Consider the following 22859-nt stretch of genomic DNA (forward strand, 5'->3'; position numbering starts at 1 on the left):
TTTTCTTTTACTTTTTTTTTCAAAAATTAGAAAAAAGTTAGGAAATTCAAAGGAAATTATAAAATAGAAAAAATGGGAATAGTTCTTTAAATCATATTTGATTTTTGGCTTTATTTAAGTTCCGCCAATGTTTAGATTTTCCGAAAATTTTGCAACCTACGATTAGAACAAACCATTAGAAGCGACAAATTTGTTACTCTTAAAAATGAATGTACTTTTGCTTTGTATATTGACAGTTTTTGATTGAAATTATTCCAAACAAATTTCATATACTTCTAAACATAAATATCCAAACAAAAATTATAATAAACTTATTTTATCAGACTTAAGACAATTATGTTTACAAACTTTAATCAAATCATATACTTAGTTCCATACTAAATACTTAAATCACCGGTTTGCAGCACATTGGATAATCCAAAACATCACATCCTTGAATCACAATCACATCTCTGCTAATCGAGAACGATAAAAGACACTCATAAGTTGAAATTCTACAATATGACTTCCTTTGAAACAACTGATTTGCCAATTCGTTTAACTATAGGTGCAAAATAGCAAGCCACTCGAAAAATGGGGGGGGGGGGGGGGGGGGGGGGGGGGGGGGGAACGTTTGAGAACAGAATAACAAAGTTAGTTGTACCACCATGCTTTTGTATTATGACAAACATCAGATATTCTCTATACTAATCATGCTCAAGACAAGGGAAAAAAAAAAACTTTTCAACGGGATCCATCATCCATCACCAGACCCAAATCTACTTCATTTGATTTAGAAAATTCCTGTTAGGCACATTTGCTTCTGCACATCGGTGCATCGTAAATGACCTAAGGGAGGGAGCTTACCTGTTTCATACCTGAAATGACCTGGCAAAATGAGTTACAAATAAGGGTGATTCAGCTGCAGCATTCAATTAAAGCTACAGACCAAAAGTACGCTAAAAGAAAATACATACCACACGTCACCGTATTTCAATTATCCACGTTAACTCAAAATATTGCTTGATTTCCAAAATCCCAGGGATCATCAAAATGGCATATGTTAGCATTTCATTCTTCCTTTTTTATTGAACTGCCTAAATACAATACAAAACTAACATCTAATAAAAGAAATCCATGTCCTCCAAGCCTCCTGTTCATTACAGCTAGAATTTCCAGACAAGTACTTAAGGTAATGCAGTGTAATCAATGGTGGATGGTGGAAGGCTGAAACTCCGCCATATAAACACACCATGGTGGGCCTATTTTCATATATTTCCTATGGCAGTTGACAAAAAATCCAGCACTGCTTTCGACCATGGCTGCTATTTAATAACACTCATGTAGGCATACCAATCCGGATCAGATAGTAAAGCATACTAGTCAACAACTAAAGAATAGATGTTTTCCTTTTTCTTTTAAGCATTTATGTGGAGCATTAATTCAGGTGCATGCATGAACTACAATGTATCACCACACAGACCACACACACAAAAAGAGAGACATCAACATGTCATAATTTTTGTGTAAAAGCCATGTTAGGCATATAAAGGTTTTATTGCAAAAAGCTGCCCAAAACTAGGACTGTCAAATGGGCCACTCCACCCTATTTAATCATGGCTGCAACAAGCATGTACTATATTATTCTATTTCTGAATCATGAAAGATTTTACATGCCTCCAAATGTATTACCTTAGCCAAGAACAAGAAGCACATAAACAGATTCCATACCTCTCATTCATCATATCTGAAGTACTGAAGTACATCCATAAATATGATTAATCAAAGTCGAATGATGAAGAATACCCATAACTTGCTAATGACAGGAAAATATTGACACCTGCAATACAGACAGACAGAGAGAAAAGCTCTACCAAATTTTGATGTATAAAGAGTGGATCAACTTTTACCAGGAATCAAAATAATTTTAATTAAAATAACTACGAAAGTTCACACTGCAAGTAACAGTGAACTATCATGAAAACAAAACCCAATCATGGTAACAAAATAGGTATACAACTGCCAAAGGATCGTAGCTACATGGTGCTTTAAATCTAAAGACAACTGAACAGGAATTGAAAAGCAGCCAAAAAGGCAAGCCAGCTTTATAGGTTCTTGGGGGAGCATTAGTTATCAAGCTTGTGAAATAAGGTAAAATGGACATGGCCAATATCAATAGTCTCCACATGTTTGGTCCCCTAGGTAGAGGTGTCAAGGTGGGCCATGAGTTTGTCAAAACCTGGTTGATCTGGTCTTCCAGTTTAGGCAGTGGGCTTCAGGCTTCATAGAACTCAGCTGTTTGGATGGGAAGGGAAAGGCAACAAAGGGAAAACAAGAGCATCAGAATTTCAAATGGTAGACTGGTCAGGTTAAGATATCAATCTGTTATATACTATAATGTGAATGGCCTACATTATAGGAAGTTGCCAGATAAAGTGAAAACTGTAATCTACCTGCAGGGACCCATCAAGTTTTAGTAAGCATGGTTTCTCCTCCGAGAAGAACCATTCTGAGAAGACCTGACAAAAGATACTAAATATCAGCATTCGTGAACTTTAGAACACTCTGAACATAATCCAGTAAGAGTAACTTCCTCATAACATGGATCAGTGAAGAATAAAAAATAATAATGACACTTGGGACATAAATAATACCCATAGGCACTAGTTCGTCCCAAAGAATAATTTCCATAAGCACCACCACTGCTACCAAGCTACAGATAAATAAAATCAACAAATTGAGAAATGAGAAATAATAGTTAAACTGGCGAAGCTAATCCATACTTGAAATTTTCACAAGGTGCACGGTTGTAAAAAGAACCTGTGAATTTCCATAGCTTCCATAACCATCACCAGATGCCAAATCACTTGAACCTCCATACCCACCGGAATATCCACCACGTCCATGTCGTTTACCATCCCTACTGTCATAGTTCAAACCATCTGATCCATCAACTGAAGCAGGAAGATATGGAAGCACTGGAAGAAATCCTGAGACAGCACGCTCCTTATCAAAAAGATTTGCTCTTAGCCGTGTAAGTGCTTGCACAAGAGCATCCTTAGCAACATCAAGGTCTCCAGAAATCTAAACAAGGGTCAAAATAAAAGCCAACATAGTTTAGAAATTATAGGAAACTGCAACTTCTGATAACACAGAAAACAAGATTACTCAATCAATCTTCAACGGTACCCTTACCTGCACCATTTCATCATCTTCAGACGCAATTTTAGGAAGATTATCCTTTGACAGGATGCGAATGTTTGCTTTTGTAAGCCTCCTCATTTCAGTTACAATTGTCCCTCCTTTACCAATAAGGCAACCAATTCGGGAGGTTGGCACCAGAAGACGGGTAGTGAAAGAGACAATCCCTGAATCTCTTTCCACTTTCTCACTGCACCGAGGTTGCAATCGCACAGCAGCTTCTATAGTTGGAGAGAAAGAATCCTCAAAAAACTGCATAAACACAATTTAAAAACCATCAGAACTGCAAAAAAAATCACATATCCATACCACACTTGATCATCAATATTTCACCTCTTTCGTCGAAATGATTATCAAACAGTCATCTCCCTCAGTTGCTGAACTATCAACTTTGATGGTTGCCCCAGAATCCTGCCTGATTTGATTTATTATGGCACCACCCTTTCCTATCACACCACCAATGTTCCCAGTAGGACAGACAAACCGAACTGAAAACTCTCTCATAGACGCTTCATCCCTTGGGGCAGGATACAAAGACCGTGACCAGTCACCAGTATCACCTTTATACCCCCCATAAGCACCCACAAAAGGAGCCACTCCCATAATCGGAGCCCCTGCACCAGGACCACCAGTTGCATACCCACCAGGAACTGCAGAAGCAAGCAGATGCTGAGACCGCGATGGATTATCACGAATCTGAGCAGCAATTTGAAACAGAGCTTTCTTCACAACCGCAGCCTCACCAGATATCTGCACTTCCACAACAAGCAAACTCAGCTTAAACCATTCAAGTGCATTCCTATCTTAGAGTTTCTACTACCATAGTTTAAAGCTTGCAGTGTGTATTTGCCGCTCACAGCATTCCTATGAAGCCCTATTTACTGTGCAAACTCCCTTGGACAGTTAGATATCCTAATGAATTCTGTTATCAGTGATCCAGCTTCATAACAGATTGCCTTTATAAGTTTTAAATTGCAATTGTGGACTAAATGACACGTTTAGTGTTAAGAAAAATTGTGGACAAAATGACATACTTACAATTGCAGTTCCAATGCAGTCACAGGAAGCCAAAAAACATGACACCAGCAGCTGAAACAGCGATTGGTTGCAGACAAGGTTTTACAAATTGGTCTATGACCACGATTTCAGCAAAAGAAAGATTTTTGGATCTCCGTGACCACAATTGAATCTGCATTTGTCCGCAAAGGATCCCAACAAAACGTGACTGCAATTTTAAAACCTTGTTGCAGACAATTTTTCTAAAACCATGTGCCTATCAGAACACACTACGAATATAGAATCTGAATTGAATTCAGTTATCTACTCATATTTTGAAATAAAATCTCTCTGATTCTTTCATTGTCTCTCTTCTCATCATCCTAAACCTTCAATATACAGTCTCAGTATAGAATTATAATATAATTTCTCAGTTTCTCGCTTAACGAATTCCAATTATAAGCAAAAACATTAAACTTTTTTTTCTTTATGATCCAAAATTAACCAAATAATTAATTAATTCATGAATTCACCTGAACAAGTTCATCGGTGCTTAACGCGCAAGGAGGCAAGCGATCATCCTTAAGGATCCGAATCTGCGCGCCGGTTTCGCTCCGTATATTCTGCACGATCTGGCCGCCTTTTCCAATGACGCATCCGATCTGATCGGACGGCACGAGAAGCTTCGCAGTCACATGATTCCTCTCCTCGTCCTCATCCTCACGTGCGTCCTCCGCAATCACGCGCTGGTGAACCCTAAAAAGCGCGTCCTGCGCGGGCGAGACGAGATCATCGGTCTCGTCGAAATGGTTGGTCTCCTCGGAGGAACTGTGGATGGTGACGACGCGCTCGTCGCAGCCGGGGAGCGCGTCACCGATGCGGATCTTGGCCTTGGTGTCGGCGCGGAGCTGCTTGACGATGTCGCCGCCGCGGCCAATGACGCTGCCGATCTTGCGGACGGGGCAGAGGTAGCGGAAGACGGTGTCGTCGGCGGTGATGAGGGAGGAGGAGGACTCGTCGGCGGCGGGGTTGCGGCGCTTGTTTTTGGAGCCGGCGTCGGAATCGGAGTGCGAGTGGGAGCGCTTGCCGTAGGAGCTGCGTTGACCGGTCATTGTAGAGAGTGGGGACTGTGTGTGCTGTGAATTTGTGATATCGCCTACGGTTACGTAACGTACAGTTTCAGAGAGAGAAAGGATTGTGCGTGTGTGTGCGCGCTAGGGTTGGAGAAATTGTTTCAGGGTTCGTTATGTATGATGGATTCTTCGCCGCCTTCCTGATTTATTTATTCGCTGCTTTTATTTTTTGGCATATTAAGGTTAAAAAAATTATAATATTTACTATTGAATATATTAAATTCACTTCACTTGATTTTATACATTTTTTTTACTAATTTAACATACAATATTAATAGTGTAGCTTAATTGGTGATACATGATGAAATTAGATATTGACTGAACAAGAAAATAAATACTTTCTACTCCAATATCGAAATTAAATATTAATTGAATATGAGATGATAGTTTTTTCATAAATAAAATATGAATATGATTAATTATTTAATTATAATAACATCGCAGACATTGCAAAAAATGGGGAGTGTTCACTGGTGCAAAAAGATATAAGGTACAGGCGAGTAAATGAAAGAGATCCAAAGGTTGTAATTTAGGATAAAACACATTGAAATGCCTCATGTTGGTTTATGAGGATACATGAACTAATCCAATACACACCCGAATAAGAGATCTATAGGTTATGCATGTATGAGATTATAGAGTTGATAATGACTTAAAAGAATTAATTGGTACATACCATACCAATAAAATGCACATACTTTTTGGTAGTTTATCACTTAAAAATTTCACAATTAGGCGTGTTTGACTTTGAGAAATTTTAAGATGAGTGACTTTTGAAGAAATTTCTCAGGAAGCGTATGACTGAGAACAAAACATGTTGAAAAGTCATGTATTGATTTGCGGGGACAATCATTGATCCTCAAAGTAACCATACGTTATAAGTGGTATCAGAGTTGGTTGTTGATATCTCGAAAAGGGCTAGGATTTTGACTTTTGACTAACGAATGATTCTGACAAATAAGAAAATTGTATGAAGTGTCACTTGTAAAGTATTGTAAAATGTGAGTTGTCGAAATGTTGACAATCATGGGTGTTACATTTATTACTTTGTAACAAGCATGGGATAAAATTTTTCACTCTTGTCGAAAGTAAGAAAATTATCTATGGAACAAACACCCTATAGGGTTGCGCTCACATATAAAAGAACGGTCTATTTGGTAGGATAATTTATGTTTGATTTCCTTTGAATGCAAATTTTTCTTAGACAAGCAACAATCGTGCATCGCAAGCATAATTAGTGTATGACCTAGTAGGTTGGTGAGTACTCGTAATTAACAAAAGGATAGAGTACACACATTAGTTAACAAAATGACAAAGTGTCCAATCACTCATGATCCTGTAAAATGAAAAAATTAATTGAAAATGTGATGGATATAATACTTTGTTTGTATGCGAGTGTGGGATTTAGGAGATGGGAAAAGGGGGAAATGCTTCATGTCGAAAAAATAGTGGTAGGATCCATGATGAGAGGAAAGGGTTGACAGATCACTGATGTCGTCTCGCCATTGAAGGATGAATGTTATGGCTGCTAGTGACATGAAACAGAGTCTCGTGTGGTACTTAGATAAAGGTGGTGATAGGGGTCGCCTACAAAAGTTGCACTTTGTTGGAGATTTTGCACTTCATCTGTGTTGACACCCCAAAATACTTTGTCTTCTTTATTTGTGACGACGATGAGATGACCAAGGTGGTGTCAATGACAACGAGATAATATTGTAGTGATCATGATGACGATGACAGTGATTACATCAATGGTGGTAACGATAATAGTGATAGTGATAGCGATGCATTAATAGAACCTGAAATAACATTAATATTTATTTTAAGGTCTATTTTTTTCTCTATTTATATAATATATATACATTTATTTTAAATCTTATAAATTATGTTTTAAAAATCTTAATCAAATAATAAAATTTTGTCATATAAACACTTTTATATTAATCATTTAGAAATAATTTTTAATACTATTTTTAAGATAATTATTATAAAAATCAATAAATTTTATCATATAATATAATTTTTGATTAAATATATGATAAGATGTTTGTGTAAAAGACTTTTAGGGTATTTGTGGATATAATATTTATTCAAAATGTTTCATACTATTTGTTGATTGTAATTATTTTTTTTTTTAGTAAAATATATTTTGTTTTTATATTTTTACTTAAACATGATTAACATTCCTCTATTTTACATAATGAATCTAATCTCAAACTATAACAAAAAAAAAACATGTGGATTAAGGAAAAGTTTGAAGACTAAACTTTTAGATATAAAAGTATAAAGATTTTTTTTAAAAAAAGGAAAAAGTATAAAAGAGTTTAACTAATTGAAAATACAGTGATTGCTTTTTTTTAAAATTTAAATAAGATACATGTAAATTTAAGACTTTAACCACGTCTGATATAAAAGAAGAGACATTAGACATAGATAATCACTACATAGGAAAAAAGAAAAAAATCTAACACTTTGTTTCTAAGCCAGAAGAAGTTAAATAAGCCATGGCAATCCTGACATTTTGTGATAGGAAAAAAATCTAAAACTTTTTCTTTCTAGAAAACCAGAGCAAAGCAAAGCAAAAACAGTCGCTGGCTGGAAACAACTTGGCCCTCCTAACGAAACGAAGAATCTCGCATCGGAATCTGGAAGCACGCGATGTCAACCTCGAACCAGCACCAGTTCCGATACACTCAAACCCCTTCCAAGGTGCTCCACCTTCGCAACCTTCCCTGGGAATGCTCCGAAGAGGAACTCAGAGAGCTCTGCAAACCCTTCGGTAAGATCATCAACACCAAGTGCAATGTCGGCGCCAATCGCAACCAGGCTTTTGTCGAATTCGTAAGTACTAACTCCCTCTCTCCTTTCCTATTCTTTTCAATTCTTCCCTTTTTAGGGTTTTTAGCTGTGTATTTGTTGATTCACGAGAAATTCAGCTCTATGTAACCATTTTTAGCTTTTACTCTTGAGCTTAGGGCATCACAATTAGGCATTTCATTTTTTTTCTTCATTTTTACACTTGAAAAAAGTGCGCCGATTATTTTCTATTTTTTAAAAAAATGCAACTTTGAATAACCCAGGGGTGGTGCTGGCGATTGCATCCATTTATACGTTCTGTCGGTGCATAAATCCAACCAATCTGCCCAATCATCATGGATTGGGTGAAAAATTTGGATGATTAATAAAAATAAATCATTGATCATATATTTTAAATTAATGAGTCAAGATATTAACGGTTCTTGTAAGGAGTGAATTTTTAAAAGGAGGGTTTTTGCTGACGTGTAAAAAAATTTTGGAGATCGAGGTCCCTTGCAGTTGCAGATATCAGTGGTGGGCATAGCAATTGTTATTAAGGTTTCCGGTTTAGGTACGGTGTTCTCGTAGCCTAAGAGAACCCATAACATATTCAGGTGGAGCCTAAAGTCTCATTACTGGAATTTTCACCATGTGCTGATACACTACCCTGGCTGTTCAATTTTGTTTTTGAGTTGAGACAACTTCTCAAAGAAACCTTCTTCTTATGTTTTACATTGAAGATTTAATATGTTGGGGATATTAAGCTTGCCATGCAATAAAAATGTTTACTTTGTAAACTTTTTGTTTTTGACACTGTTCATCTTCTAAGATTATTTCCCTTGAGTTTTGATTGGTGTGTTAAGTGACTGCCGAGCGTCCGAGGATGTGTTTTCTTATATTTGATGATACCTGGTTCTTTTTTTTTAACTCAATTATACATGCTTTGCCAGGCGGATCTAAATCAAGCCATTTCGATGGTTTCATATTATGCTTCATCTTCAGAACCAGCTATGGTTCGTGGTAAAACTGTTTACATTCAGTATTCTAATAGACATGAAATTGTCAACAACAAAAGCCCTGGAGATATTCCTGGAAATGTCTTGCTGGTAACTATTGAAGGTGTGGAAGCTGGGGATGTGAGCATTGATGTTATCCATTTGGTAAGTGTGAGTAAGTTTTATTTCATTGCTCTGGTTTGCTGTTGTGTGTATGTGTTTTTGCATGCTTCTTGTTTGGTTAGATGCGTGGTGTGCATGTTTTAAGGCTTGTGTGTGGATGAAATGTTTAACATGTGATTGGTCATGAATCATGATCCCAATAAAACAGGGGTTAATCCTAAAAGTAAACGTAATAAAAATTCCTAATCCAAGAATCATATAGTAACATAGGGATATGGTTATATGTATTAACTTACAGAAATGTCTCTTTTTGGGTTATGTATTTTTTTCTTTCTTTTTGTCAATTTAGGAAGTTTGAAATGTTTAAATAGGGTGCATGGAATATGTTGAAATGTGCTTTAATTTATGTAGGCAACAACATCTTCACTAAATCAATTTCTGTTTCAGTAAAATTTTAAATTTTTTATGGAAAATGGTAAACTATTTTATTCTGTTTTTATTATGTGGAAATACAATTTCTAATTGGATTCTGCTTTATATTTTGGTTTCATCTGATGTTCCTAGGAAGCATTGAAGTCTTATGCAAATCTTTCATTCTTATTACATCTTTTCCTTTCCCCTTTTGGGAGGAGCAAAGGTTTTCTTGTGAATTAGTGATAAGGAATCTGGGTTTTAATACTTTGTATTTATATACAGTTCCTTTTTTTTTCTTCTCTATTTAATAATATGATCTTTTATCTTCTGCCTCTTTTATTTAGAGTTAGACAGAATCCTGATTAAATAATGTGTCATCTTTTATTGAAATCGGTTGAACCACAGATGGTGATCTCTCATATTTAGATACTTTTGTTGGAGACAGTTTGGAATATTTGTCATGTACGTCATACACCTTTCTAAGGTCACGCATATAAGTACAGGTGTCATTCTGCACTTATTTCTTATCTGTTTGGAACTTATTTTTCCTTCTCGACATTGCTTTGTGATCTCAACATTTGTGATGGTTTTTTGGATTGTGTGCTGACATATTATCTTCTAACATTTACATTTAAGGAATGACTGAATGAGGATTAAGGTGAAAACAATATGATGTATGAACTAGTTATTTGTTCTTTATTCAGGTGTTTTCTGCTTTTGGCTTTGTTCACAAAATTGCTACATTCGAAAAGACTGCAGGTTTTCAGGTTAGTGAATTATTATCAATTGCACTGCCTCCATTGTGTTCCTGACTCACTGTAAGTTTTGACAATGTTTAATGCCATGGCAGGCTCTGATTCAGTTCACTGATGCTGAGACTGCTTCTTCAGCTCGGGATGCACTGGATGGAAGAAGTATACCAAGGCAAGTAGCCCTTTTTGTATTTTTTCCTTATTCTTCAACCCCATCTATAATTCTAGTTATAGCTTGTCAAGTCATAAATTTGCTGACTCACTTGTTCTTTGGCATGTAGATACCTGCTTCCAGCCCATGTTGGTTCTTGTAACTTGCGAATTTCATATTCCGCACATAAAGATCTGAATATCAAATTTCAGTCAAATCGCAGCAGGTAATGATGGTAGTAAAGACAACTATCATATATTATTCTTCAGATTTTATCATTGGTATTTCCTTAGAAACTCAAACAAATTGTGAAAGCTATTGTATTTTGTTTTTTGCGGTGTTCTCTAATTTGTTAATTGATTCTTTTATCATCTAGGGCTTACTGAAGCTTGGTAGTCAGGATACAGTTGACTTGCCATGACCACTTAGTAATTTTCTTGATCATTTCTAGCTGTTTGATGCATTTTCTGTTGATATTGTTGAAATCCTTGTTCCTATGTTATTGAAATGTATTAAACAAGCTTTTTCTCTTAATGGTTTTTGCTATAACATGTTGACAAACGATATTAATTATTTGTAGTTATTGTCAATGTAATCTGGTTTCCATCTTTATCTTCGGTGGCAACTCTGATGTTTACAATACGCCACTGCCTCATAAGTCATAATTGTGTTCACCACGTAGTGAATTATAGTTGTAGAGGCAGCTTCTAGTTTTGTTAATTTAGTTCTTCACTTGAAAACAAAATGGTTTTTACACCTGAGATTGACTGGCCATTAGATTTTACTCCTGAATTATCTTTTGTATTAATTTTTTTTCCTTTGTCTGGAAGCTCCAAATTTGAAGTATTGTTTACTAAATCAGGTTACAATCCAGATGTCAGGAATAATTATAAATCAAAGTCTGTATTCTGTAGTTGCCAAATCTTTTTGACCTCTATGATTGAATTTCTTGATTTTACTTGCTATATTTTTGTTAATGTGCACGGCTAAGTTCTATGGTTGTTAAACAATATTCTTGATTTCAGTAGAACATTTTTGCTAAAACAATTTGATATAGTGACAGTGAAACTCTAAGAATAAGCATGCATCATGATTTTGAACCAAGCAGTTCCTCTATCAGTCTATTTAATACTTCATAAATTTAGCAGGCTTGTCCATCACTATTGTGATTTAAAATCTTGCTAGTCAACCATTTTGGTTCAATGCCTCCAGAGTCTAGAATCTTGAGATCTCTATATCTGTTTAATGTACTGAATTTTTTTTAGTGCTTTGATTCATGCATAACATTTATATGGTTAAATTTCTATTTTATGAACTTTCTTTCTTTGATATTAGTCTTTTGTCAAACAGATAGAATTAGTTTTTTTCCCTGTGACTTTTCAGGGACTATACAAATCCCATGCTTCCTGTTAATTATACCGCTATTGAGGGGGCAGTACAGGTATTTTGTTTCATGCTTTAATACATTCTCCTTTTACTACTTTTTAGTATGTGCTAACAATCATATAATCTTCAGACTGCTGTAGGCCCTGATGGGAAGAGGAAAGAACCTGAGAGCAATGTGCTTTTGGCTTCCATTGAAAATATGCAGTATGCTGTTACTGTTGATGTCCTCCACACGGTGAGAATTTGCATTTTTCTGCTTAATATCCAAACCTGTAAGTGATTTATAATCTCACATCACCGGTCTATCTTTACAGGTGTTCTCTGCATTTGGTACTGTCCAGAAAATTGCTATATTTGAAAAGAATGGTCAAACTCAGGCACTAATTCAGTACCCTGGTATTAATCATATCCAACTGTTAGTTCTTGAACTAGTAGACTGTGTCCCCTTTTTATATATATTTCTTAAATGTATACTTCTTGATGGTTCCATATTAATTCTATTATACATTTCATTCTTTTATTGTTATTATTTCATTAACCAAATGCGTTCTTTCTGCCCTAATGTTGAACAGGGTTTATGTTTCTTGCTAATAGATGGACATTAATTTTGGTACTTTATGGTTTTGAGATATTTGTATTTTTATCCGAGGAATAATGTGTTCATGTTTCTTTTGAGGAAATTCCGTTAATGGCACAGGAGAAACTGGTCACTTTTTGAGCCTCTTTCCCTTGTTTTATTTGATATTTGTGAAGGATTTCTTGTATACCCTTTGGCTTTTTCATTTTTTTCTAATAATATTCGATGGTTTTGATAAATTTTTTTCACTCCAGACTTTATGAATTATAGTCTTGCAAATTAGGTTCCATATTATATTATTATGTGGCATATTCAACACGTTTAAATATAATTACAGGGAATGGAACCAGGTAGCAGATTTACTAGCCCCCCTCCTGTTCCTGGTTCTTGATGAAGCATTTTTTTTTGTTCTTGATCATGTGTAAACATTTTTTTGCAGATATCATAACGGCATCAGCTGCTAGAGAAGCTCTAGAGGGGCATTGCATATATGATGGTGGCTATTGTAAGCTTCATCTATCATACTCTCGTCATACTGATCTCAATGTAAAGGTATAAAAATATGTGTTTGAGTTAATGTTCTTGAGGAAAAAAATGAAAAATGGGGGAATATTAAAGATATCCTTAGAAGCAATGTGGACACTTGATCGGAAAGAGATTTGGTTCTTAAGTGTATGCTCTTGACACTTGATTGACCTACCTTTTACAGTAATTTGTTCATTATGGTTGAATAATGATGATCACAGTTCTGATTTTAGTATTGTTATAAAATGTTTTGGCTGTAGGCTTTCAGTGACAAAAGTAGAGATTATACAGTGCCGGATCCTAGTCTGCTTGCAGCACAAGGTCCACCAACAGCTTGGCAAAATCCTCAGGCTGCATCTATGTACCCTGGTAGTGCCCCTGCTTATCATACTCAAGTTCCCGGCGGACAAGTGCCATCATGGGATCCATCCCTGCAGGCAGTTAGACCGAGTTATGCATCGGCACCTGGTACTTTTCCTGTTCAAACTGGTGCAGCTCCTCCAATGCCGTCCTATGCGCCAGCATCAGCTATGCCTGTTGCTTCCTCACCTCATGCACAAAGCAGCCCCATGGCTCATAATGCAAATCCAATGGGAATTGCTCAGCTCGGGGTTCCACCCAATGTAAATTTACAGTCCAGTGGTGCTTCACTTTCAGCGCCTGGTTCCTCACCTCTCATGCAAACCAGTCAGGCTGCTCAAGGATTGCTTCAGCCAAATGCAAGACCTGGTGGTGCTTCACCTTCAGGTCAACATTATTATGGTTAGAAAGTCGGTTTTACTTTTTACATTACATGAATGAAAGGAAAATGGTTTTGGAGGAGGAAAGAGTGATAATATTATTACTAATTTGTTATTCGGTTGGAAATTTTATCATCATCATCATTATTGTTTTTTGAATGATGAAAATTTAATTTGCAAAGAAAGCTTGGAAATCGTTTATATTATTCCCCTACTATTTTTATGTTCCTTTCCTATTTGTTTTGGAATTCTATTTTTCATTAAATATTCACGTAGGTAAAATAGAGGTGTAGATTTGAAACATCTTTCTATGCTGAAGGTTACCATGAAAAATAACTAAAAAGAATTTATTATTTTATTTTTCAATGGATCGAGGAATTAGTTTGTTTGAATCACTAAAATTAATTTCATTATCACATCATCCCGATTGCAAAAACAAGGATAATTCTTATTTGTTGCAAGTGTATCTACTTATTCTCATTCAAATAAAAAGAAGGTTGTCATCTTAATAAAATATAGTGAAAAAAGTCAATTAAAATATCAATAACGATTGGCTCAAGAGAGGCTTATATTGTATCAAGTTGTGTACTCTAGCCGATGTTTGTGAAATGCTTTTTTCTAAAGCAAATTCAATGCTGACAATGCAGTTAATTTACGTTGGTTCTTAAAGTCAACCATTTTTTGGTTAGTATGATATTGATACAAAGCAATTTGATCAGAAGTGGTGTTAGAAATCGTGAGCGCTTATAAAGTGAGTATTGATTAATCTTTGTTAGAACTGTGAGTGTGTATAAGGTGAATATTTTCTTTTTAATATGATTTATTTTATATTCAAGAATAAATTAAAATTTAAATCATGAAGTAGTTGATTAAGAGATATAAGTTGATATCACTTTTGATAAATTAAGCAATTTAAGAATATCATTAAAGTAAATGAGTTATTAACTTATAGAATTATGAAAGATGCTTTATATAAGCAACTTACAAATCAGGTTGCTTAATTATTATGAAGGATACTTATATTAGCAAGTAAGTGTAACTAAGGCTGCTTAATTATTAAAAAAATAATTATCCAAGTCAAAGAGTAGAAGGATAAAATAAGACTTGCTAAAAATAAGTTAAGAATTCAAGTTGCATTTTATTATTGGAGTGAAAAGTAGTATTAAGTAACCCATTAAAAGAGTTAAGAACTAAAATTTTGTTCTTACGTTAGAGATGCTCTATTTTAAGTGAACTTTCTCTTAGAAACGTCAATTTATCAGATCTAACATAAATGATGCAGATTAATTTCTCACACATTCTCTCACACACAGACATAGACATGGGAAACAGAACATGTTTCGCATCCTTTAGTTAAGTTTGAAACTTGTTTTCTGATCGGTGAAGCTTAAATTGATAATGTCAAGAATTAAAGTTCATATGATCAGGTACAATTTCAAATATGTATATATAACGCTTCAGATAAAACATTTATTTTTCTTAAAATAATGCCAAGCTTATATTTTTACAATTATAATTACTCTATGTATTTTCATATTTTATTTTAAAAACGTTGTATAATTTTTTCATTGTCAATCCTATTAAAAATTACAAAGGTAGATAAAATTAATACTAATTCATTATCTCTTTTATCTCGTAACTTTTTACCTTCATTATAAAAAATCTTATGGGAACAGTATCTACTTTTTTTAGAGGCAAAAATAAAAATGATTGAATATATTCAACTAAAAAAATACTTTGTGGGGGATAATTTACCCATACCATTTAAAGTGGATCCTCCAGTACTGTCGGTCAACTACCGTTAAACCATGTTGCAACATTTTAAATTAGATGAAGACTAAATCTGAACTTTTTTTTAGAAAAGAAAACAAAATAAAGAAGAATATAATCTAACTTGTGGGCATAAACAAAGGCTCACGAGCTCTCTCCTCTGCTCTAGGCTTCCAGTTCCATGTTATGTGCCATGCTAGAGGAGGCCAAAATTAACGACAATCAGATTCCAGTTGCTGCAGCCAGCAAGGTACAGTCATTTTGTACCGGAAAGTCTCTAGCTGTCAATGATTTGAAATATGACCTAAAATTGCCTGAAACTCAACATACACTAACACTACTGTTAACAAATGTCAACTTTTAAAGACCCCAATAGGATTTTATGTAAGTCAGGTACTTAATTATGAAGCAACCAGAAACTTAGTTTTGATTAAACACTATATATACACGTGTATTTGCTATTAGATCTTATTGTATGGCTTTTTTTTTTTTAAGTAAATGTTAATTTGTTAGAATATTAGTTTTATACTTTTGTTAGATAAAGAAGATTGAATATGTGATTTTTTATTTTTATTTTTTTAATTATTTAATCAATCTTATATTTTTATTTTAATAAATGACTTTATCATAAAAATATAATTTTTCGATACAAATATTTATTAATTTTATTGATAATTAATATTTGTTAAAAAAAATTAATTAATTTCTTTTAGTGAGGTTACCTCACTTAATTAATCATATTTTTTATCTGCAAAACTTTGAACCTTAAATTTTATTAAATAAGTTTAGTTTAATTTCACTCTAATCAATGATAATCTGGATATCATAGTAATAATGCGGTTGCACTGCACATGAATGAATAAAAACAAAGTGAAAAAAAGTGGCCAGAAAAGAATGCAACTTTAGATTGCAGTAGCTTTTGACTTGCCACACAGAACACAACACAAATCCATGTGCGTGCCTAAGGAAGAAGCTACGTGAGGGTCGTTGTTGTCCAGAACCAGAACCCCATGTTTTTATTATGGGTCATGTTCAATTATGATGGTGCACTGTCGTTGTCTTAAAATAATAACGGGTTCTTAAATGCGGAGAGGGACTAATCCAAAGGGCTAAACTCTCTCGTGGTAACACATTAACACCATGTCCACAACAAACCAAAGCCCGTTGGTTTCTGCAGATTCTTCCACTAACTTGTGTTGACATGGTTAGCTGGGTGCTTACGCTTCTTTGCACCCTCAGGTGACGACACTTCTGAAATTATAACGTTAGATCCGAGATTTTACTACTACATGCATCGGTGGGAAATAACATTAATTTTCAAAGGAATTTTAGCTGATTAATTATGTGTCATGTGTTGGCTGAAAAACTTTGATTTGAAAACTCTATTTTGCTGTAAGTGCATGGGCTGAGTTAGGCTGGATTTAATAAGATCTAAGTCTGATTTTCTTTCTAAATTTAATTAAGACAAAGTTTGACTTATTTATTTAATATAATTAAGTCTCTCTTTTTTTTTTATTTAAAAAAAAGTCTAACATCAACTTTTTCTTAAAATTTGATTTGACTGAAAAGCTTATTTAAAAGTTTACTTTATAACAAAAAAAGTTTTTTAATTTATATAAATCATAGAATTACCTATCTTTAAAGTCTAAATTGTAAAAAAAAATCTTTAAAGGCTAAATGAGTTAATGAGTCAAAACTTCATTTGTTAAGTGCTTTTAAATATTTAAATTAACCAAAAATATTACAATTTCAAAGCATTACGTACATTAAATAATTAAATACAATAATGATATTACTATTGGCCTACATAATAATATCGGAAGTTTTCCTTAAGTCTAGGACATATTGCTAGACTTACCGCATTTGAAATATTGTTCTTTTACAATATTTTTATTTTTAAAAGATATTCCAATGACTTATGGGACGAGAGTCTTTGTAAACTATATATTTAGTCTTGCATGATTCTTAAGTAATGTAAGACATTTTAGTATACCAGAAGGTATTTTTTCTTGATTATCGACAACTCAAAAGACGCTTAATTATAATGAAACTTAACCATGCATTTACTTCAATTTGACCTGGTCACGAATTCTTAATTAAGAAAAACTATTACTTTAATCAGTTATTCTGACTCCAACAACTAATTAAACTATTACTCCAACTATTACATGTGTTTTGAAAGAGATTGTGTTCATGTCTTGCCAAAATTAAGTACCGAAAAATTAATGGCTAATGATGAAGATGAATACTATACAAAAGATAAATCAAACTATTACTTGAATGAAATGTGACTTGTATAGAGTGCATACTTAGAGTTCGGACGATAAGATATGAATGCATTTTTTATATTTCACTAAGCCATTTCGCCGCATGTTATCTCTTACGCATACTTTCAATTCTCAGTAATTCTGCAGCAACATATCCTTCTTTTACCTGTTTTATTTGTCTCTGCCAGTGCCTGGTTTAAGACTAAATAAAGAAATGGCTGCATTAAATTGTAGTAACAATTTGGCCTTGTCCATTCAAGTAAATTAATAGCATGCATATTTAAAAACTACCTTGTTGATCAGGATGGAAGAATTACATTTTGAAATATGAAAGTTCTAACTATTAATTTTTTTAAATCACATTTGAAATATGAAATCGAACATGTTATAAGTAGTAATTTTATGAGAAATATAAAATTAGTCTAATGATAAAGGAAGAAAGAAAGTAAAGGTCCTTATTTCGAATCCCTCCTTATCTAATAATAAATTAATAATTAATATTTATCCATAAAAAATATTAATTTTATAGTTATGTAATTTATTCAAATAAATTTTGGAATAATTAAGAGGTTGAAAATTTCTAAATAATGGGTTGTATTCTGTGTGTGTATATATATGTGGTAAAGACTAGTAACGATATTGATGAATAAAAAAATAAAATAACGATATTTTCATTTTTGTAATTCCCTTATATCAAACCGATGTCTGGGTGACCTACGTGCTATATATGCCCTTTAGTAAACAAGTACTGACTCAAATAACAACGTTCAGATCGATCCATCTAATTACGTACATAGGAATAAATTTATTTTACTTTTGGTACATGCATATGACTCATGAAATGTGAATAGATTATAGTGACCATAAAAATAATGAAAAGCACAAACACAAATTTTGCAGGAATCTACTATTGCATACTTTTTGCTGTATAGTTGAATCTTCCTATTGGTGGGACAAAATTGGAAAGACATAACAATAATAAGAATAAAAAAGTCACGTAAAATATACGTATAAAGTTGTGTGTGTTTGCATCAATGTGAACGCTTATTAATTAGGATCTAATAGAATTACTAAACTATATATACACAGTGATTATAGTCTTCTTCATCCTATCAAAGGTGGTTTAACTTATTTAATTGAGTAATAACGTATGAGTTATTATAAATTTTTTTAATACTCTTCCATTCTCATAAATAAATAAAAAGTCTTACATACTCTAAATACCGATTACCACTACTAGAAAAAATATATTTAACATCGACACTTTAATATTGATTTTTGATAAAATCATTATTAAGGAAAGGGTGGTGGCATAATTGGAATAGACATGACGATATTAACATTGATTTTTGGAAAACTGATGTTAACATTGCCTTGTTAACTTCGGTTTTCCAAAAATCGATGTTAATATTGTCCAGTTAACATCGACTTTTTAAAAAATTGATGTTAACATTTATATTTTAACGTAAGTTTTTATGAAAATTGATGTTGTTTTTTGTATATATATAATTGCTTCTCGCGTCCACACTCTTGGTTTAAAGGTTTGAGGTGCTCTATCTCCTCCCTCTTCTTGCCCACACTCTTCTCGCAGTCGCTCGTTTGAACGTTATGTTAGGATGAGGTATGTTCCATTTCTCTTACCTTTGGCAACTTAAATGAACGTTGTGTTAGGAGTTTATGAATTCCATTTGAATGCTATGTTAGAGTTCCAATTGAATGCCATGTTAGGGTTCTTATTCTAGTTGTTGCACTCTTCCTTCTCGCACTATTAAGTTTTAGTGCCTTGGTGTTGGTTGATGGTTTTTTGTCACTTCAGAGGCTATGTTAGTTGTGCTAGTGGCATGATAATTGACTACATATAAGTTATACACACTCACACGAGCAAATGATATATATGCTAATACTGAATGAATGATATTATGTAGATTGACTGAATGAATGATATTCTATATATAGTGACTGATATATATGCTAATACTGAATGAATGTTATGTTAGGGTTCCTATATTCTGTATATAGTGAATGATATGCTGAATGAATGATATTTAATATATACTAAATGAATGAATGATACTTCTTGATGTTGTGATGGGGAGTAGGGGACATAGTTAGATTGGTTGGTTACTTGTCTGCTGCCTACAATAGTGTTAGCCAACAATGTTTAGACTGGAGTTGCTTGCACGATTAGCCTTTATTTGGGGATTTGAGGCCCATTGTGTTGTATCAGACATAGTAAGCAGTAACAATAGCAAAGGTAACTTAACTCTTGTCTCCTTTGCCATTGTAAAAAGATTTTGAATTTAGCAAACATGAGGAACATGTATCCTCTGTTCATATTGGAAATTTTGCAAGCTTTGTTTACATAAATACATAAATACAATTGACAGAAAATGTAACAGAAGCGATGAATGAAAATCAAAAGAATTAAAATGAAATGATTAAGACAATGATGAAAATTAACAGAAAATCAGAGAAAATATTTAACACAGTTCATATTAAGGATTAGGTTAAGAATTTCTAGATTATTCTCAAATAAACATGACGTGATATAACACATCAGTATTGCTTATATTAGTTTATTTGAAATGTAGCCTTATGGTGAAGTGAGTAAGTCATTTGTTGTAAGATGGAAGGATCAACTAGAGCATACTTGACATTTGGTAGATAGTAATGACAATATGCACTGTATTACATACAACAAAGATTTAGTGAACCCAATTATATTGACTGGATGAACAAAACTCAGAGATTTATGTGGACTCACGGAAAATCATCAAGTGACCATGACCCATTTTGGACAAAGTGTTTTCTTCCTGACCATCTTCAAAAACAACTCTTAAATGACACTCCTTGTATTACCAAATTCCTAACTCAGTCACTTTTAAAGTTCTACTAAATGAGTAACTCAACACTGTATATAACCAGTACAAAAACACTTCTATCTGTCAAATTTTAAAATCATATACATATGTTAATTTCAGGATGTGCCGAGTATTGTGTACTCATTTATGAAAGCGGCAGGATTCACTCATTTGAATTTGGAAGGGATTGCATAATGCATGATTGTTTATAATCATTGAAGGAAGTCTTCAAAAATTGACTACGGATGAAGGACTTTTGCACAATTGCAAAATTTGCAAGCTGGAACTCAAATTATTATATTTGAGTTTCCAAGTGCAACATCTAACTTTATTTTATTTTGGATTTGTTTGTAATTTAAGTATATTATATTACACTAATATCAGTAAATTTTTGTTTATAACTCTTGGTGATATATTTTGTGGAAAATGATACTTGGAACATTCTGAAAATATTTGTGGAAAATTTTTGTTTATAACTCTTGGTGGTATATTTCATTTATAACTTTGGTTTATTTTTAGAGTTTTTATAATTTTGAATGATAAGTTATGTTATGTATAATTATAATTGATAATTAAAAAATAAATAAGATATTAAAAAAATTTAAAAAATAACATCAATTTTTTTAAAAATTAATATTATGAGTAGAAAATAATATCAATTTTTAGAAAAATTAATATTATTTTTTGATAAAATAGTATCAATTTTTAAAAAATTGATATGAATATTGATATTTTTAATATCGATAATTTTAATATAAGTTAATAATTGATATTAAAATTCGTTCATAATTAATATTAAAAACTTATTTTTTTAGTAATGGCTAAAAGTTAGCGTTATTAGCACAAAGTGTTCCTTTCACATCTAGCTATACGGATGCTTCACTTAATGACTTGTTGAACCGACACTGAGATACACCCGATTATATTCCAGTGGTATATGGTAACAAATCAAACTCGATCACTTAATGTTGAATTTTTACAAACAATCAAACATGATAAAGAACATATATGACACGTATAGGGAACTTATTGGATCGTTACTATATACTGCAGAGGGGACAAAAGGTGATCTAAATTGCAATGATATACTATGTAATGCGAGCAAACTTCTATGCATGCAATTATGGAACTTAAATTATTCTAACTTCTTAATGGTCTTGATGTGAAAGATAAAAGTGAAATCCAGAAACAACATACGGGTATAGCAGAATGTATGTAGTTCTAATTAGTATTGGGCCTGCTAGCTAATTGTTATTGGGGTTTTTATTAATAATTATCAAATGTCAAATCATTCTTACTTTAACTTTTATTTGTAAAGATTTATAAAAAAACTAAATGTTGGGTTTTTCATCTCTCGTATGAAGTTTAGAAAATAACAAATAAAATAAAAAATGAAGTGACATTTTTTAAGATTAAAAAATGATTTTAGTCTTTGTAACTATATAAACTTTAGTTTTAGTCTTTATTTTTTTAAAAAAATTAAAAATTTATATTTTTTTAAATGATCTCTATCGTAACATCACATGACTCACAATATAATAATAATTTTCACATTATAATAATAATTATTTTGAGATAACATGACATGGATCAATTTATATAATGTAATTGGAAGAATCAGTTTTAAAAATTTTAAATTTATAAGAATCAAAACTGATAAAACTTTCATAAAAATTAAATAAAAAATTTTCTATTTGAGGGAACCGACAAATATATTAAAACTTTTAAAGAAAAAATAGATTATAAATTAATAATATAAAATAATTTTATACTATCATTTAATTATAAATTATTAAGATAAGTTTATTGATTTTTATAATAAATATCTTAAAAATCATACCAAACATTGAATTATGATTGTTTGACAATTAAAACTTTTTACATGACATTGCATGATTATTAGTTTTTTTTTTCTTAATTATAGTAAAAAAAATAATTTTTTGAATCCAAACTAGCGCCCTTTGGTTTTTTGTTTTTTAAAATGACAAAAAAAGAGATATCTCTCTCCCAAATATTTACCAAAATTTAAAGGACTATCACTAAGTATATGCAAATTTTCGAGAGACGACCATATGTTCCCAAATTGCACGTAGAAACGTCAAAAAGATCCTATAAAGTTGAGGCTGTGTGGTAGGGCTAGTTGGCTTTGTCCTCCCATGTGAAAAAATAGCAAGACTGTATGAGCTAGACCCC

At 32.8% G+C, this 22859-nt stretch overlaps 2 protein-coding genes across 6 annotated transcripts; one reads left to right on the top strand and one right to left on the bottom strand.

Annotated features, from left to right (window-relative positions):
• Window positions 1-408: 408 nt before the first annotated feature.
• LOC114425086 (KH domain-containing protein At4g18375-like) lies at window positions 409-5442 on the bottom strand. 4 transcript variants are annotated; one of them, XR_003669192.1, is made up of 8 exons: window positions 4710-5442; window positions 3514-3930; window positions 3175-3432; window positions 2800-3063; window positions 2634-2692; window positions 2433-2498; window positions 1711-1819; window positions 409-867 (listed from the first exon to the last, which is right to left on the bottom strand). XR_003669192.1 is itself a non-coding variant. In XM_028391843.1 (7 exons), exons 1-6 carry the CDS (start codon window positions 5286-5288, stop codon window positions 2453-2455), a joined length of 1623 nt encoding a protein of 540 aa, XP_028247644.1. In that variant the 5' UTR covers window positions 5289-5442; the 3' UTR covers window positions 409-1819; window positions 2433-2452. The 4 variants fall into 4 exon arrangements, 2 of the variants coding, with proteins under 2 accessions (XP_028247644.1, XP_028247643.1); XM_028391843.1 differs by having other exon boundaries at window positions 409-1819; XR_003669193.1 differs by lacking the exons at window positions 409-867; window positions 1711-1819 and adding an exon at window positions 1884-2274 and having other exon boundaries at window positions 2392-2498.
• Window positions 5443-7754: 2312 nt separating this feature from the next.
• On the top strand, window positions 7755-13974 carry LOC114425088 (polypyrimidine tract-binding protein homolog 1-like). Of its 2 annotated transcripts, none has more exons than XM_028391844.1 (10): window positions 7755-8150; window positions 9056-9265; window positions 10342-10404; window positions 10488-10561; window positions 10671-10766; window positions 11924-11981; window positions 12057-12161; window positions 12241-12322; window positions 12943-13055; window positions 13289-13974. In XM_028391844.1, the coding sequence occupies exons 1-10, from the start codon at window positions 7968-7970 to the stop codon at window positions 13793-13795; spliced, it is 1491 nt and encodes a 496-aa protein (XP_028247645.1). In that variant the 5' UTR covers window positions 7755-7967; the 3' UTR covers window positions 13796-13974. The 2 variants fall into 2 exon arrangements, with proteins under 2 accessions (XP_028247645.1, XP_028247646.1); XM_028391845.1 differs by having other exon boundaries at window positions 12943-13008; window positions 13289-13431.
• Window positions 13975-22859: the final 8885 nt, after the last annotated feature.

The sequence above is a fragment of the Glycine soja genome, chromosome 9 (assembly GCF_004193775.1).
Source record: "Glycine soja cultivar W05 chromosome 9, ASM419377v2, whole genome shotgun sequence".
NCBI classification, from domain to species: Eukaryota; Viridiplantae; Streptophyta; class Magnoliopsida; order Fabales; family Fabaceae; genus Glycine; species Glycine soja.